Source organism: Dunckerocampus dactyliophorus, chromosome 4 (genome assembly GCF_027744805.1).
Source record: "Dunckerocampus dactyliophorus isolate RoL2022-P2 chromosome 4, RoL_Ddac_1.1, whole genome shotgun sequence".
Lineage (NCBI taxonomy): Eukaryota > Metazoa > Chordata > Actinopteri > Syngnathiformes > Syngnathidae > Dunckerocampus > Dunckerocampus dactyliophorus.
Genome location: NC_072822.1, coordinates 23,891,415 through 23,905,323, shown reverse-complemented (window position 1 = coordinate 23,905,323; position 13,909 = coordinate 23,891,415). Strand labels below are relative to the sequence as shown.

At 39.5% G+C, this 13,909-nt stretch overlaps 1 protein-coding gene across 3 annotated transcripts in view; it reads right to left on the bottom strand.

The window, feature by feature from the left end:
* The window catches only part of txnrd2.2 (thioredoxin reductase 2, tandem duplicate 2), a 37,047-nt gene that overhangs the window by 7,014 nt on the left and 16,124 nt on the right, over window positions 1-13,909 (bottom strand). For all 3 annotated transcript variants that reach the window (XM_054773319.1, XM_054773316.1, XM_054773317.1), the window contains exons 9-14: window positions 13,650-13,669; window positions 12,498-12,589; window positions 12,240-12,414; window positions 3,758-3,894; window positions 1,546-1,641; window positions 1,176-1,268 (exon numbers count right to left, since the gene is read on the bottom strand). In XM_054773319.1, the coding sequence (XP_054629294.1) occupies window positions 1,176-1,268; window positions 1,546-1,641; window positions 3,758-3,894; window positions 12,240-12,414; window positions 12,498-12,589; window positions 13,650-13,669 (613 nt within the window). The remainder of the gene's footprint in view (window positions 1-1,175; window positions 1,269-1,545; window positions 1,642-3,757; window positions 3,895-12,239; window positions 12,415-12,497; window positions 12,590-13,649; window positions 13,670-13,909) is intronic.

The window sequence follows — 13,909 nt, the reverse complement described above, 5'->3', positions numbered from 1 at the left end:
CGAGCATGTTAACACAAGTTTGGAGGAGCGTGCAGCTGTGGCGGGGGGCCGGTGCAGCAGCTCCTCCTAAGATCTAAGCATACCTGTCATCACATCACACACACCTCAATCAGGCCTCCTGCTCACCTGTCACTCACAACCAAGAGCCCCACCTTGCTGGCTAAACCATTTATCCACTGTGTTGTGCAGGTGTTGGCTCGCATCTGGCACACTTGCTCACGTACTCAAGTGGAGAAAACACACATTGGTCTGTTTTTCTACTGTACTGTATGCAGTTCTGTGTTTTTAGGGCTTAGCGGACATTCTCTTGTCTTATTTTGATTGAAGGAAGCAGAAAGTGACTGATCCATGCGAGTGTTGTGCATGCAAGACATTTTTAAAAACAACCACCAACCCTCATCTAACTTATAAAAGAGTGTAACAACATGTTACTGTGTTTCCAAATATTGAAACATATCTGTTGCTTGTAACATATCTGTTGCAAGCACCAGACTTGATTGCCTGAACAACAGGCTTTTCTTGCAGGTTAGAATTATAATCACTAAATCCCTAATACGGGTTACTATTGTGGCCGTAACCCGAGTCAAGTTAAAACTCAATTCTGAATCCCCGGTGTCACTTCCTGTCCGCATCACCGGAACACATTTACAGCAACAAAAACAAGTACAAGTCTTATTTATGTCTTTCATGGATTATTTACAATATGTTATTGTATCTACTATATTGTGTAATATGAATGTAAAGGTGACTATAGGGGTGTTATTTGATGTCTAGAGGGCTCTAATCATGTTAAAACTCGAATTATGAAAATATTCCATTTATAAGCAAGAAATGCTAATTTGTGGAAAGCGTGATCGCGGTGATCACGGTCGGGTCTGGAAACAATTAACCATGATACACGAAAAATTACTGTATTATCACACAGTTTAATTATTACCACCTCTGGATAAATGAGATGGGTTTTCTGCAAAAAAGCACTGCCTATTTTTGGAGATAAAAGCACAAATAAGTGGCTTATACTAGAAATTAAATATAAGATAAAAAATCTGCAAATTTGTACGCAGGGTGATGACTGAAAACTTCCTCTTTAATAAATAAAAGTCAAATATAGTCTAGACATAATATATACCATTAAGTACATTGGTCTTCCGTTAGTAATAAGACTGATCGCTTACCTCTATGTTGTCTTTGCCATGCCTGCTTTCAGCCTCCTCCTCGGATAGACCCACACAGCCATACTCCAGAGGGGTGAACACTGTTGTTGGCACCTGAAATATACACAGTATCACAAAAACGCACACACAAACACATATGCAGGCAAAGCAAAATGTATTTTGCATGGCCTCCAACACGCTACATTAGTCAATTATTGAAAACACCTTAGCATTATGATGTATATATTTCACTAGAAAATACAACCACAACAAATAAATGAACACTTCTATGACAGTGTAAAGGCAGATACTGCTATTTAGCTGGGTATCATTAGTGTATCGTTAAGAAAAGGTGACGGATGTGCATGTATGTGTGTCTTTTTTGTCTCACATTATCATAGTTCATGAGTGCTGTGCTCCGGCCAGCAAGTCTGCGGGCGAGGAGTTTTCCTGCTTTAATGGCCGTCGGGGTCAATTCAGGACGACCCTGCAACAGCAGACAGCTTCACTTATTTCAACGTACCTGTAAACTTCCCATTGTAAACTGTACATTTTAACTGTCTAACACAGACACATACAAATCTGTTCTCCAAGGTTTATGGTGTATTGTTCTGGATGTGAGCCAGAGCAAATTAAAACACAGATATATACACACACACACACACACACACCCACACACACACCCACACACCCACCGAAGTAGTGCAGGAAATACTAGGGCTGCGGGGCAATTTTATAGGCATGACTAAAACCTGTTAAATTTCCACATCACATCCTGTTGTCCAAAACATCTCTGCAACTGAGTACACTTGGATGTGCACTCACTAATGTGCCAGTAAATGTTTAAACACCAAATAGCCTGCGTCATTTTAATGCATTTCTTGGCACTTCATTTGACAATGAGAAGGAAACAAAAAATGCATTGGTACAACTTGAGCAAGGTATCAAACCTTCCGCTTAAAAAAAACAACCAAAAAAGCCCTCCTGCTGCTGCTGTGACAAGATGACAGGCAGATTGGGGTGAAGCACAACGCATCAAAGCAAGCTGTCAATCAAAGTAGACTGTGAGTGTGTGTGTGCGTGTGTCATCATGAGTTCTGTGAGACAGGAAGGAAGCACACAGCTGTTTGTGTTAAAAAAGCCACACTGACATTATAGCCGCTGGAGCTAACAGGTATTTACATGGTTCAGCTTGAATATAGTGCCGTGCCACTGTAAATGTTCTCACAGAGGCCCACTCTGAGAAACGATAGGTTTAACAGAACACACATATACGTTTACACTTAATGGGACAATCATGGCCCATTAAACTTCATCTTGGGGTTGAGAATTACATTATTGAGTAATAAAATGCACCTTGATGTCTCCAAAATATTTTTATGAGTTTATACACTTCTGTAATTTCCCGTTACATTTTAATATATAAACACACGATATATAAAAAAGGGGGATATTTGCCTCTAAAGTCGAGTTTTTCTAAACGAGAGTGAGATTTTACAGTACCTTTGTGAGGTTTTGCAGTCATATTCTTCTAAGCTAATGCAATCAGCTATTGTTATATCTTTGCCCGTATTACAGTGGAGTAGTTATGAGATGATATGCTGCCATGCCTCCAATACTACTCAACATGACTGATGACACATCAGACCAAAAAAATATGTTGGTTAGTATTCCATAATGTCATTTCTTTATAAATAAAACAATTATACATGTAGCAATCCATTTTATTTTATTTTATTTTATAATATTTGTTGACATCAATCCTTGTCGGTGGTATGCATAACAGTTGTGTATCTGTACATCTCTTACCTTCAAATTAAAAGTTAATATTGTTTTTCAGAATATTATAGTAACATATATGGTACAGATACACATATTCTTAATAATTACAAAGCATTTGGTCAATTTAGTTGATCACAAGTAAATTATCTCATACAGGTGCATCTCAACAACTTAGAATCTCTTTGAAAAGTACATTTATTTCAGTAAGTCAATTGAAAAAGTAAATATATATATATATATATATATATATATATATATATATATATATATATATATATTTTTTTTTTAATTTTACATTTTAAAGTTCAGTATTGTAAACTATTGGTTCACGCTCTAATCAGCAACGGAACTGCAAAAACTTGAATTGGTCTGAATTGAATTCCTGAAATAAAATACCTTTTGCACAATATTCTCCTTTATTGAGATCCATCCATTATTTTTTTCCATGCCGCTTATCCTAATTAGGGTCGCGGGTATATATTGGAGCCTATTCCAGCTGACTTCGGGCGAGAGGCGGGGTACACCCTGGACTGGTCGCCAGCCAATCGCAGGGCACATACAGACAAACAACCATTCACACTCACATTCATAGCTATGGACCTGGCATGTTTTTGGAATGTGGGAGGAAACCGGAGTACCCGGGAAAACCCACGCACGCACTGGGGAGAACCTGCAAACTCCACACAGAGATGCCCAAGTGGAGATTCGAGCCCAGGTCTTCCCGATCTCCTGTGTGGCCAACATGCTAACCACTCGGCCACCGTGCAAAAGATTTGTTGTTTGTTCTTGATGTTAATGCGTGATTTGTTGGGAATTCCTACCTGGCTTATGTCACCAAAAGCGTAGATGTTTGGCACAGTGGTAGACTCATCAACCCCCACAATTATTTTCCCTGTCTTCTTGTTGAGTTGCACTCCAAGCTTGTTGAGACCCAGAGCTTTAGTTTCTGGAGCTCGACCTGCAGTGCAAAAACAGAGGGAGAAAATTGCATAATAGACAATGAATGCATGATTATTATTCATTTAATTTTTAATAAGTGTCTTCCTGAGTGAAACCACTGCACTTTCAAAAACAAAAACTTAAAAAAAACAAAACTTTTCTTTGTTTTATATCAAACTTAAAAAAAAAAAACACACACAAACTTTTCTTTGTTTTATGTCATACTACAGAATGGTGTCTCTATTTCATTATTTTGCTACCTAAATGACTTATGATTAGTTCATAAAATAAATGAATATGTGATGCTATCATCATTATAGCAATGTGAACTTACATGAAAACAACTGGACTGTTAAAGAAGCAGAATCCTCAACTGAACAGCGGGACACAATGATGTCATTTGGGACACTTCCAAGGGGACAGTCGACTGATGCTGTCGACACGGAATCTCCGTGGTGATGCAGAACTGACCACATACCCCCATGCCCCCGCCCCCCCATAAGCATTCTAGGCAGCATAATAAACACCCGACCGTGAGGTACACATGTAGATGCTATCGGAAAGCAAAAACAACAAACCCCCGAGACCCTTTTCCTGGCTGGAGCCAAAGAACAACGTTCTACCCCAGACTGGGAGACAACAGGGATCTGTCTACTCCACAACATGGGTGGTTGAATGGGAAAGAAGAGAAGGGAAAGAAGGGAAGTTTGGCAGCAAGACACTTTCCAAAATATGCAACTTCCAAATATTTTCCTGACTCATTACACTGGAAAATCAGTGCACAGTGTCAAACAGATGTAATGATCAATAGAATACAAAATTTGTTTTACGTTTGGATCTATAGCAAAGGTCTTCAATTAAAACTGAATATGGTCCGTTTATTCAATTTTTTTCACAGCAAAGGTCCGAACCTCATTTTGCCTTAAATTGCATCAAACAGACTAGCTCATATGAATATAAAATGTAATAAAAAACCTTGCACATCCCTCGGATGTTTCAATACAACACAATTAACTTGGCACCTACCTAAAAGAAAACAGGACCAAATTGCACATAAATAATAAAAGATTTGACTGTACAAACAATGAAACTAACTCAAGAGGCAATTCTTTCTAAAGTTAAATAAAACAGCACCGTTTTCTCTGAAAAAATAATATTAAATAATACAATTTAGTAAGTGTCTCTTTAAAAGAAAAGCTGCAACAGTACACCCTCTTAAAGTTTCAGATTTTCTTGTTGCTGACATTCGCCTGAATTTGTCACACAATTCCTGTTTTTGTTTACCTTTGAGTAAGATCTCTACAGCAGAATCACGACTTCACAACTCTCCCGTCAGTGAAGGATTTTTTGTTTTGCTTAAATATCCAAACGATCCTTAGTGAACAGTCATTTGCACGTTGCTGTGCTGTAAATGAATTTTTTATACTGGTCTCTAAGCGACCTTATTTTCCAAGCTCTCACATCAGACTTTGACTCATCCAAAGACATTGTGATGATATGTAGTATGATACCCTGGTCACGAGGGGTCCGTAATGTTACTTTAATGTTTGGTGAGACACACAAGCACCTGACTTGATCGCCGGAACTACAGGCTTTTTTGCAGGTTTGAATGATCTCACAACAGGCACGATAATCCCTAACACGGGCTACTGTTGCGGTCATAACGCTCGGCAAGTTAAACTCAACCCACCCATATTATCGGCCCGATATTTGCATACAAATGTAATATCGGTCAATATAGGTACTGGGATTTTCTCTATAATAAAAGCCGATAATAAACATAATATGTATATAGGCCTCTGGGCTCCCGTATTTGCCGGCGCACAAAACATGACCTCATCAAACTGCCTCTCAAGCAGGTAAACAAACATGGGTGGCTAGTGAGTAGAAAGCTAGCTCGCACCTTCCATCCATCCATTTTCTATGTAGCCTATCCTCACAAGTAGGAATGTTAAAATTCCCGGAAGTAAGCGAGTAGGAGAGTCCGTGGGGACGTCTGTGAAAGTACTGCTTTTTCAGAGGATATCGGGTGTATTTTCCATTCGTATACATCTTTGTTAGGTTGATTACTTTTTCTCTTGAATTTTGCATCGGATTTACACTGGACCACCTCGACTCATGTGAGTGCTTTGAAAGTTAAGTCCAACTTTGACCCTTTCAAACTCATGGAGCTTCAGGACAAGATAAAAGGTATGGAAGATATAAATTCACTTTAATATCTATCTGCAGATGGAATTTCATTAAAATCTGATGGTGTGAAATATGTTAATTTTGGTCTTTTGGATGGGTGCTGATCACCCATCATCCTTGGCCAAGCGGTTCCTCCTGGAACACGGTCATTCATAAGTCTTCTTGATGCTTACAGACTAGGTCATGTATCGCACATACCTCAACTGTACTGCTCAACTGCACTCTCAGTACAAGGGCTAGCAACCCTTGTGCCAATAATCAACTTGCTAAAAAAAAAAAAAAAAAAAAAACTCAGGAGAATGGTACGCTTACGGGAGCACTTGTGATTTATGAGCTGGCTGGACTTGATACTTAAACTGCCGGAGAACGGTGCAGTAAGGCCTGGTTCCGGTGGGGCGTAGTTCTTCACATGGGTTTCCAGCCATGCATGCTCTCTCTGCTTGTGTTTTTCTTTTAAACACATTGTGTAATTTTTTCCCCCCCATCTTTTTGCCACCCATGAGACCCTCTTTCTGAGCAGCAGTGAACCATTTGAGTAACTTAATTTGGAACTCTCATAAGTAGGGACACCCAAATTACCTATTGTTCTCCTTTTCGCAAAATATATGTTTAAAAAAAAAAGTTACATTTTTTACATATTTGTCTTACTCCTTATCCCAACTAATCTTTAAGTTTATTTACTTAAAACTACAACAGCAACAATCAATTTAAAATTCAAAAGTTAAAAAGTCACACAGTCATCATGGAGTTGCATCATTCAGATCCTTTGCACGTCATGGCAACGCCAAAAGTAAGTTCACTCATTTATTTGTCCGTATATTTGACGATATGTCAACTATAATGTAACTGGATGTTTGCGATACAATTTGAGCATTATTTTTTTATATTTATCTGTTTATAAAATCCAATCTTTGGTCGAATCACTGACTTAGTGTCAACATGCATAAACTCCATGTGGCTATATATCATTTATTTACTAATTCTATGCTAAAAACCCACTCCTGTTACTTACATGAATCAATATAGGAAACTTGTACGGGAATTAAATAAAGTTGCCGGAGATTGGCCAATACACATTTTGAGTATTTCAATTTGAGTATTACTCAAGTTTATTTTGAGTTACAACAAGCAAATGGCACCAATTCAGTGAATTATTTTGCTAACTTCTTTGCACCCTGTATATTTTTGGATCTGCTGCAAGATTATACTATGTTAATGCAGCAAAAATATTGATACCATCTTTTTTTGGATTGAGTTGTTCCACCTTACAAAGTGGGCCTTCCTGTCTGCAACTCCACTCAGAAGTGGCCACATTGTGTGCCGAGGACACAACAATGACTTGGTTAGAGTGCATGCGCATGCACCCATAAGGCCACGCACACACATATTGACACGCAGCTGAACAATGCCTGTTGTGACATTTGAAGGAAGCTTCCAGACGGCTAGGCTAATTAGCCACAACAAGCCATCAGGAAAATCAAAACCGAGCACTTATCTGATCAATTAAATGAACAAAGACAAATGGTAAGTCTGGGCTATGTTTTTCTTGGGGGAGCAGACATGACAGGGTGCCAAAAAAGATTTAAGATGTATATCAATAAGACCTTCATGTGCAGCATGTACAATTTCATACCGCTTGTTGTCTATCCAAGCTAATATCGCGTCAAAGCAGACTACACCTTGGACTGGTTGGCAGCCCAGCGCATATAGAGACAGACGACCATTCAGACTCACATTTATGCTGTCACTGAATGGCAACTGAACCCATGCTGTCTGCACGGAAGAGTGAACCACTGCATTATATGTGACAGCATGTGTTCATGTAAGTCTTTATAACTTCCCATACAGTTGTTAAAGTGTACAACTCCATGGTCCAAAGCCAAAAGCCAAAACACCAGAGCTCAGAAGTTGCAGAAATTACCTACACGTTTGATCATTTTAGTGTGTTGCAAAGTTAACAAGCACTGCACACAAATCTGTTGGCACTAGAGGTAACCAAACAGCCCACCAAAATTATCAATGAAACGGCAAGTTTCTCGGTGACTACTTATGACATTTTTTTTATGACTGGCATTCTATTTTTCACAGCAACAACTGTGAGAACTACACTATAAACAATTTTTTGTGTATTTTTATTATCATCGTTATTAATTTTAGAAATAGACTTTGAACTTCAGATGTCCTGTACACAACACATCTTTGATTTTCATTTCTTCATCTTCATTATAAATAATATCCTTGTGTACAGTTGTGTGTATTGAGGCGGAAAAGTCGTGTCCACTGTCTGCCTGTCCACAGGAAGTGGAAATGTTCTGTTTCCTGGTGGTGCTGTGGTCACACCTGGACAAGGCCTTTAATAACTCCACAGAGGCCCGGACACTGCCTGGCCTCCAGTGTAAGGTCAAAGTGAAGGGAAGTGGCCTCATACTCACAACTCCTGCATGCAGGGATCAAAGAGCCAAAGCCATGTTCTAACTACTTTCTCACTCATGAGTGTTTGTACACTGTTTTGGTTATCACACAATATTTGTGCATAACAAATTAGTCCATTTGCCCTGTACTGTATCATACAAAGCACCCTATGTGTTGATGTCGCAGTCTCTGTGCAGTTTTTTTTTTTTAATGCGACTGCTATATAACCTACCATGGGGCCAAAGAAAGTTGCGAGTGCCAGCAATTTGAGAAAGAAGGTGAGAAACACTATTGAATTCAAGAAAGAACTCATCACAAAGTACGCAAGTGGCGTTCACGTGGCCGATTTCACCACAATGTACGGGAAGGCCGCATGAACAAAGCCACAATGTTCCCTCCTGGCAAAGAAAAAAATAAATGAAAGAAGATAGTGTTGGGAAAGGGGTAATGTTAACAAACTGAGATCACAAATGACTGAAGATGTTCAGTTCATTCATTCATCATTTATAATGATTTCACATTACTTTCTCCATGTAAAACTATGATTATTCTTTATAAAAATGTATTTTTGTAGATTTTTTTTGTGTGTCGAGCTGTGGGAAAAATTGCTATGGTTTTTGTACGTTTCAATTTTTCTTTTGGAACACATTGTTAATGAAAACCGAAGTACCACTGTAACTGAAACATAATGTGTCACGGCATTTCATGCACGTGACAATACTCAGCGCAGTGTCCAGCACTAAATGCAAATATTTGCACCGACAGTCTCACGCTGAGATGATGTGGGAATTCAGACACAGGAGGAAATGGCAAACGTCATTTCAGCTGCAGGGTCACGCACATCCTTGTTACTGTCACACGCACAGCGCACAGGCACTCTCTCACTCCACACACAAAAACATACAGTACTCATAACTGGATAAGCTTTGGAAGCTTTGCAAGCTTTCACTAATTAAGTGGCGACTATGCCCTGATGAGATATTGTGTGTGCTCTGTTGTTCCTCACAAGGCTGGCAGAGTGGGGGATGTTAAACGGTAGATTAAACGGTAGATTAAAAAACGGATAGAAGTGGAGAAATGAGCTGCTAGCACTGGCACACAGAAAGCAGCAGACAGGGATGGCAGCGACAGATGTGGGTTGGTTTCCGCAGAATTGGCATGAGCAGGAAGACCCGGAGAGGGAGAACAAAGAGGGGAATATAGTGACCCTGTGTTTGGGTGCATCCTGCCTGTTCCTGGCCCTCTCCACCCAGAAAGCCAGTGAGCCATAGCTAGGTGATTAACATTTCCCCTGGCCATCCCCATCACTCAGGCTTTATTACTTTGTTTTTAACCTTGATTCCTATGCTATCTGCTGATAATGCAGTCTACTGAAGAGGACAGTGAAAATAGATGATGGCCAGCCATCCTTTTGATGGGTGCCCTGCTACTTCACAGGAAAACAATATGGCCGGTGGCATACACTACAAAAAGTTAGTGATATACAGCTGTGGGGTGAAATTTCAGGATGATGGTAAAATACATTATAACCCTTACTGGTGAACTTAATTTGGCCTTTTCTAAACTTTTGAAACCACATGTTCAGGTCTTCACTGTTTCATCACTTTTTGCACAACATACTGTTCTCTAACAACAAGGAGCGGAATGGCAAAATTCACAACAGGTACTTTTTTTTTTCCAGAGAAAGACATAATATGGCTTTCTGTGAACCTCCAGGTCTCTTTGTATACCTGCTAAAACCTGATGATGACACTCTGTGACACCCTAAAGGCCCTGTCACACCTTGATGATTTAGCCAGCTTACGCCAACGTATGAAAAATTTGGCCAATACGCTGGCGTACGTCGAATAAGTTATGGGTAGGTTTTGTATAAGTTAAGAGCACGCTGAAGCACGCCGGCATACGTCGTAGTACGTCCAAGTCGTCCAAAAATTTTGTGCATGCACAAAACTTTTTGACGTATGTCAACGTATGATTCATATATTCCGCATACGCCGGCAATAAGTTATGCGATCGTTGACGCCCGTTCACACACGTTATTTGTAAGTTACGCACAAGTCGTAATACGTCAACATACCTTGAGACAAAACTGTGTCTTCTTGGCTCTCTTCTTGGCAAGGGTTGGCTCATAGGAGATGGAGGTTGTTGTGTTTGCAGATACAGTACATTATGCGATGCCTTGAAGGATATTTATACTGCTACATGCTTGACCAGTAGAGGGCACTGTGACACTGGGAATGGAACCAACAGGGGAAGAGGTGTTAGAACTTGCGTCATCTCCATCAGAGTGAGAGTGGGAGGCTGTGGGTGGTGATGGATCCCTCAGTCACTGCCCTGATACTTCTTCGCAGCGGTCTTCGAAATTTTCTTCGGCATGATGGTGATGTTGACACTGCGATGTCTATTGAGGTGAGTCATCAAGTGGCAGCTTTTTTATAGGCTATGGCACATCATCGTCGGCCATACGCTGCCGTGCGGTTTGCATAAGTTAGACTGGTGTTGGGCATAAGTTGTGAATGCCGGCAACACGCTACTCATTCGTTGGTATAAGTTGTCTATAAGTTATAGAAATGTTCTATATAAGTTATTAATACGTCATGTATACGTCGAACTCGTTATGAAAACGCTATGTATACGCCCAAAATTGAAAAAAACGTCCACAGTTCAACGTATGCCATCAAAATGATCACGTCGGGCATGCGCTGCCTAAATCGTCAAGGTGTGACAGGGCCTTAAGCTCAGCAGCCAGAACCCTATGAGAACATCCTGTTTGAAGTCTGGACAGGCACTGTTGATCAATTGTTAGGATGATGTCAAAATGTAAACAGCATAATGAATAGGACTGTTTAAATACCAACTCTAATTCAACCAGGACATTTATTGATCAATTCATGAATCACACAACTGTTGTGAACTTTGCCATTCAGCTTTTTGAGAACAACAACAAAAAAATAGAAAATTGAACCAATTTATGCCAATCATCAGAGACTTTAAACAACTTAAAATATTAAGAGAAAAAAGTTGTAAAACCAAAAAAAAAAAAAAGAGCGAAGGCCAAAGTTCATAATAATAAAAACTGAGAAGCACTTTTTCTTGAAATATACATACTGTAACTTCTTAGCATATCTACATGTGTGGGTTTACAAAATATCAAAGCGGCCCTTGCATTCTTTCATTTTTCAGTAGGTGGCTCTCGATGAAAAACGTATGGACACCCCTGCTTTAAAATATAAATGAGCTAAGAGGTATACAGACAAATGTGCACATTTTTGACTCTCATGCAGCCAAATGACATTTCAGTGTGATGTAGTGCACTGTAGTTCTCTACAACACTGCAAACTAAAACCATGATAATAAATAATAAACCTCAGTAAATTAACACGTTTGAGGATAAGACTTAGCATAAATATTAGGGATGTCTGATAATACTGTCCGACCAATATTATCGCCCGATAGCTCATATTTATGCCACTATCGGTTTATATTGGTATCGTTTTTTCTGGTGTTAACGATATCGGCATGCAAGTGATGTCATGCTCCACACAGCAACAAGCTTTTTAGCTCAGTATGTCCACGGTTTAGAATTATTTGCAAGTTTTGCCTTCGGATGGTAAATATGCAATGAGTGTAAAGTGGTGGGAGGGGGTAGTAAGGCATCTTCCTTTCTTAATCTAATATCACACCTCAGGAAGAATCACTCAAGAGTCACACGCAGCTAACGCACCGGCAGCAAAATAAGCGACGGGAGACGTGCACACTCACCAACTGCCCACAAGACAGTGTCATAGGTGTCCTTGTGTTCGTTGCCCGTCAGCATATCAGTCCAGATTACTTGCAAGGCTCCTGATGGGAGTTTTTCAACACTCTTAGGGACACACTTCCATGCAAACTTGGTTCCGTAAGACTCCATGTAGTCTGTCACTAATTCTGCCATTTGCTGTTAAAACCAGAAAAATGAAATGATGAAAAACATAAATTATGCCAGAAAGAATATGTTGGTTATTGTACAGGAGGCAATACCTGATCAAAACCTCGGAGGGCGATGCTGCGAACCATCACGGTGGTGTCCAAACCAATGCCTGTGAGGAAGCCTGCACACTCCAGAGCCACATCTGAGTGTCATCAGTTTAGGGAATGCTGTGTTTTTCGTGCATTAAAGTAGTATTTAAAGTCTGGCCAAATGATACATACTTTTTGTGCTGCATATTAAAGTGCCAGCCCAAAAAACACAGTCAAACAGTAGCGAGCTAAATACCAGTCAGTGGTTCACTGTATTTGGAAAAATGGCACTGTTTGTTTTGCAATAGTTTCACATATGGGGAGCATATGTGTTTTACACTGAAAACAACACTAAAAAGCTCTCCCGTATGGCACACTGACCTGAAAACAAACACTACAAGACATTCATGCTACACTGGCCTGATGTCAAGTGGTAAATTTACGTTAAGTTTACAACTGCATAATTTCTCAACTGACTTCTAGTGATTATTTACATGCTACAGTATAGTGATGGAAATTCTGGCTCTTTTTAGACAGCCGGTTTTTTGCTTTGGCTCACTAAAAATAGCCGTTTCTTTTGGCTCCTGAGTGGCTCCTCGCATGTTTTTTGTTGTCCTGAATTAATGTATTACCAAGTTATGTGTATTATGTAAAATGAATTACTAATGTAAAAATACAAGATATCAAATGTTATTATTTAAATTGATTTATTTCAATCCTCAAAGAACAGCTACAAAAAAATAATATATTATAACATACAAAAACAAAGACCCATCTCAATAAACAAGGTCAAATCTCTGCATGCATTTTTTTTGCATGCAAAACTATGTACAATCAAACAACACAACATCAACAAATTAAAAAGTGCAAAACGAAAAGCAGCATCAGTAACAGTTTGTTACTGTCTGTTACTGAAGATTGGCATTCAAAAACTCCACCTCCATGTGCTGTGTGTGTTTAACCCCGCCCCTGCCCGTGCTCGGTGTGGACACAGAGATGCCACCACACATCTTGACCAATGACATTCGCCTTTAATAGAAAAAACACGACGAAAAAACTAATTGGCTCCCAGCCACGCAATCCTGTCGTTCATCTCAAAGAGCCGGCTCTTACAGCCGATTCATTCGCGACCGACACATCATTACTATAGTAGTTGACAAAAAAAAAGGATACAGCTAGCGCCGACCACAAGCCTGTAAAATACAAATATATCATTAATTGTGTGCATGGCAGTCATAATATATAGCGCACTGCAGCCAAATAAAGTGTTTACTTTTCAATCACAGGAACAGAGCGTTGACAGGAGATATGCTGGCATCATTTAAGAAACTCCACGACTGCAGGAACAACTTTATGATCATCATCATCATCTTTATGATCATCAAATTTTATGCCTTTCCAAAAAAATACTCAGATTTTATTGACACGATGAG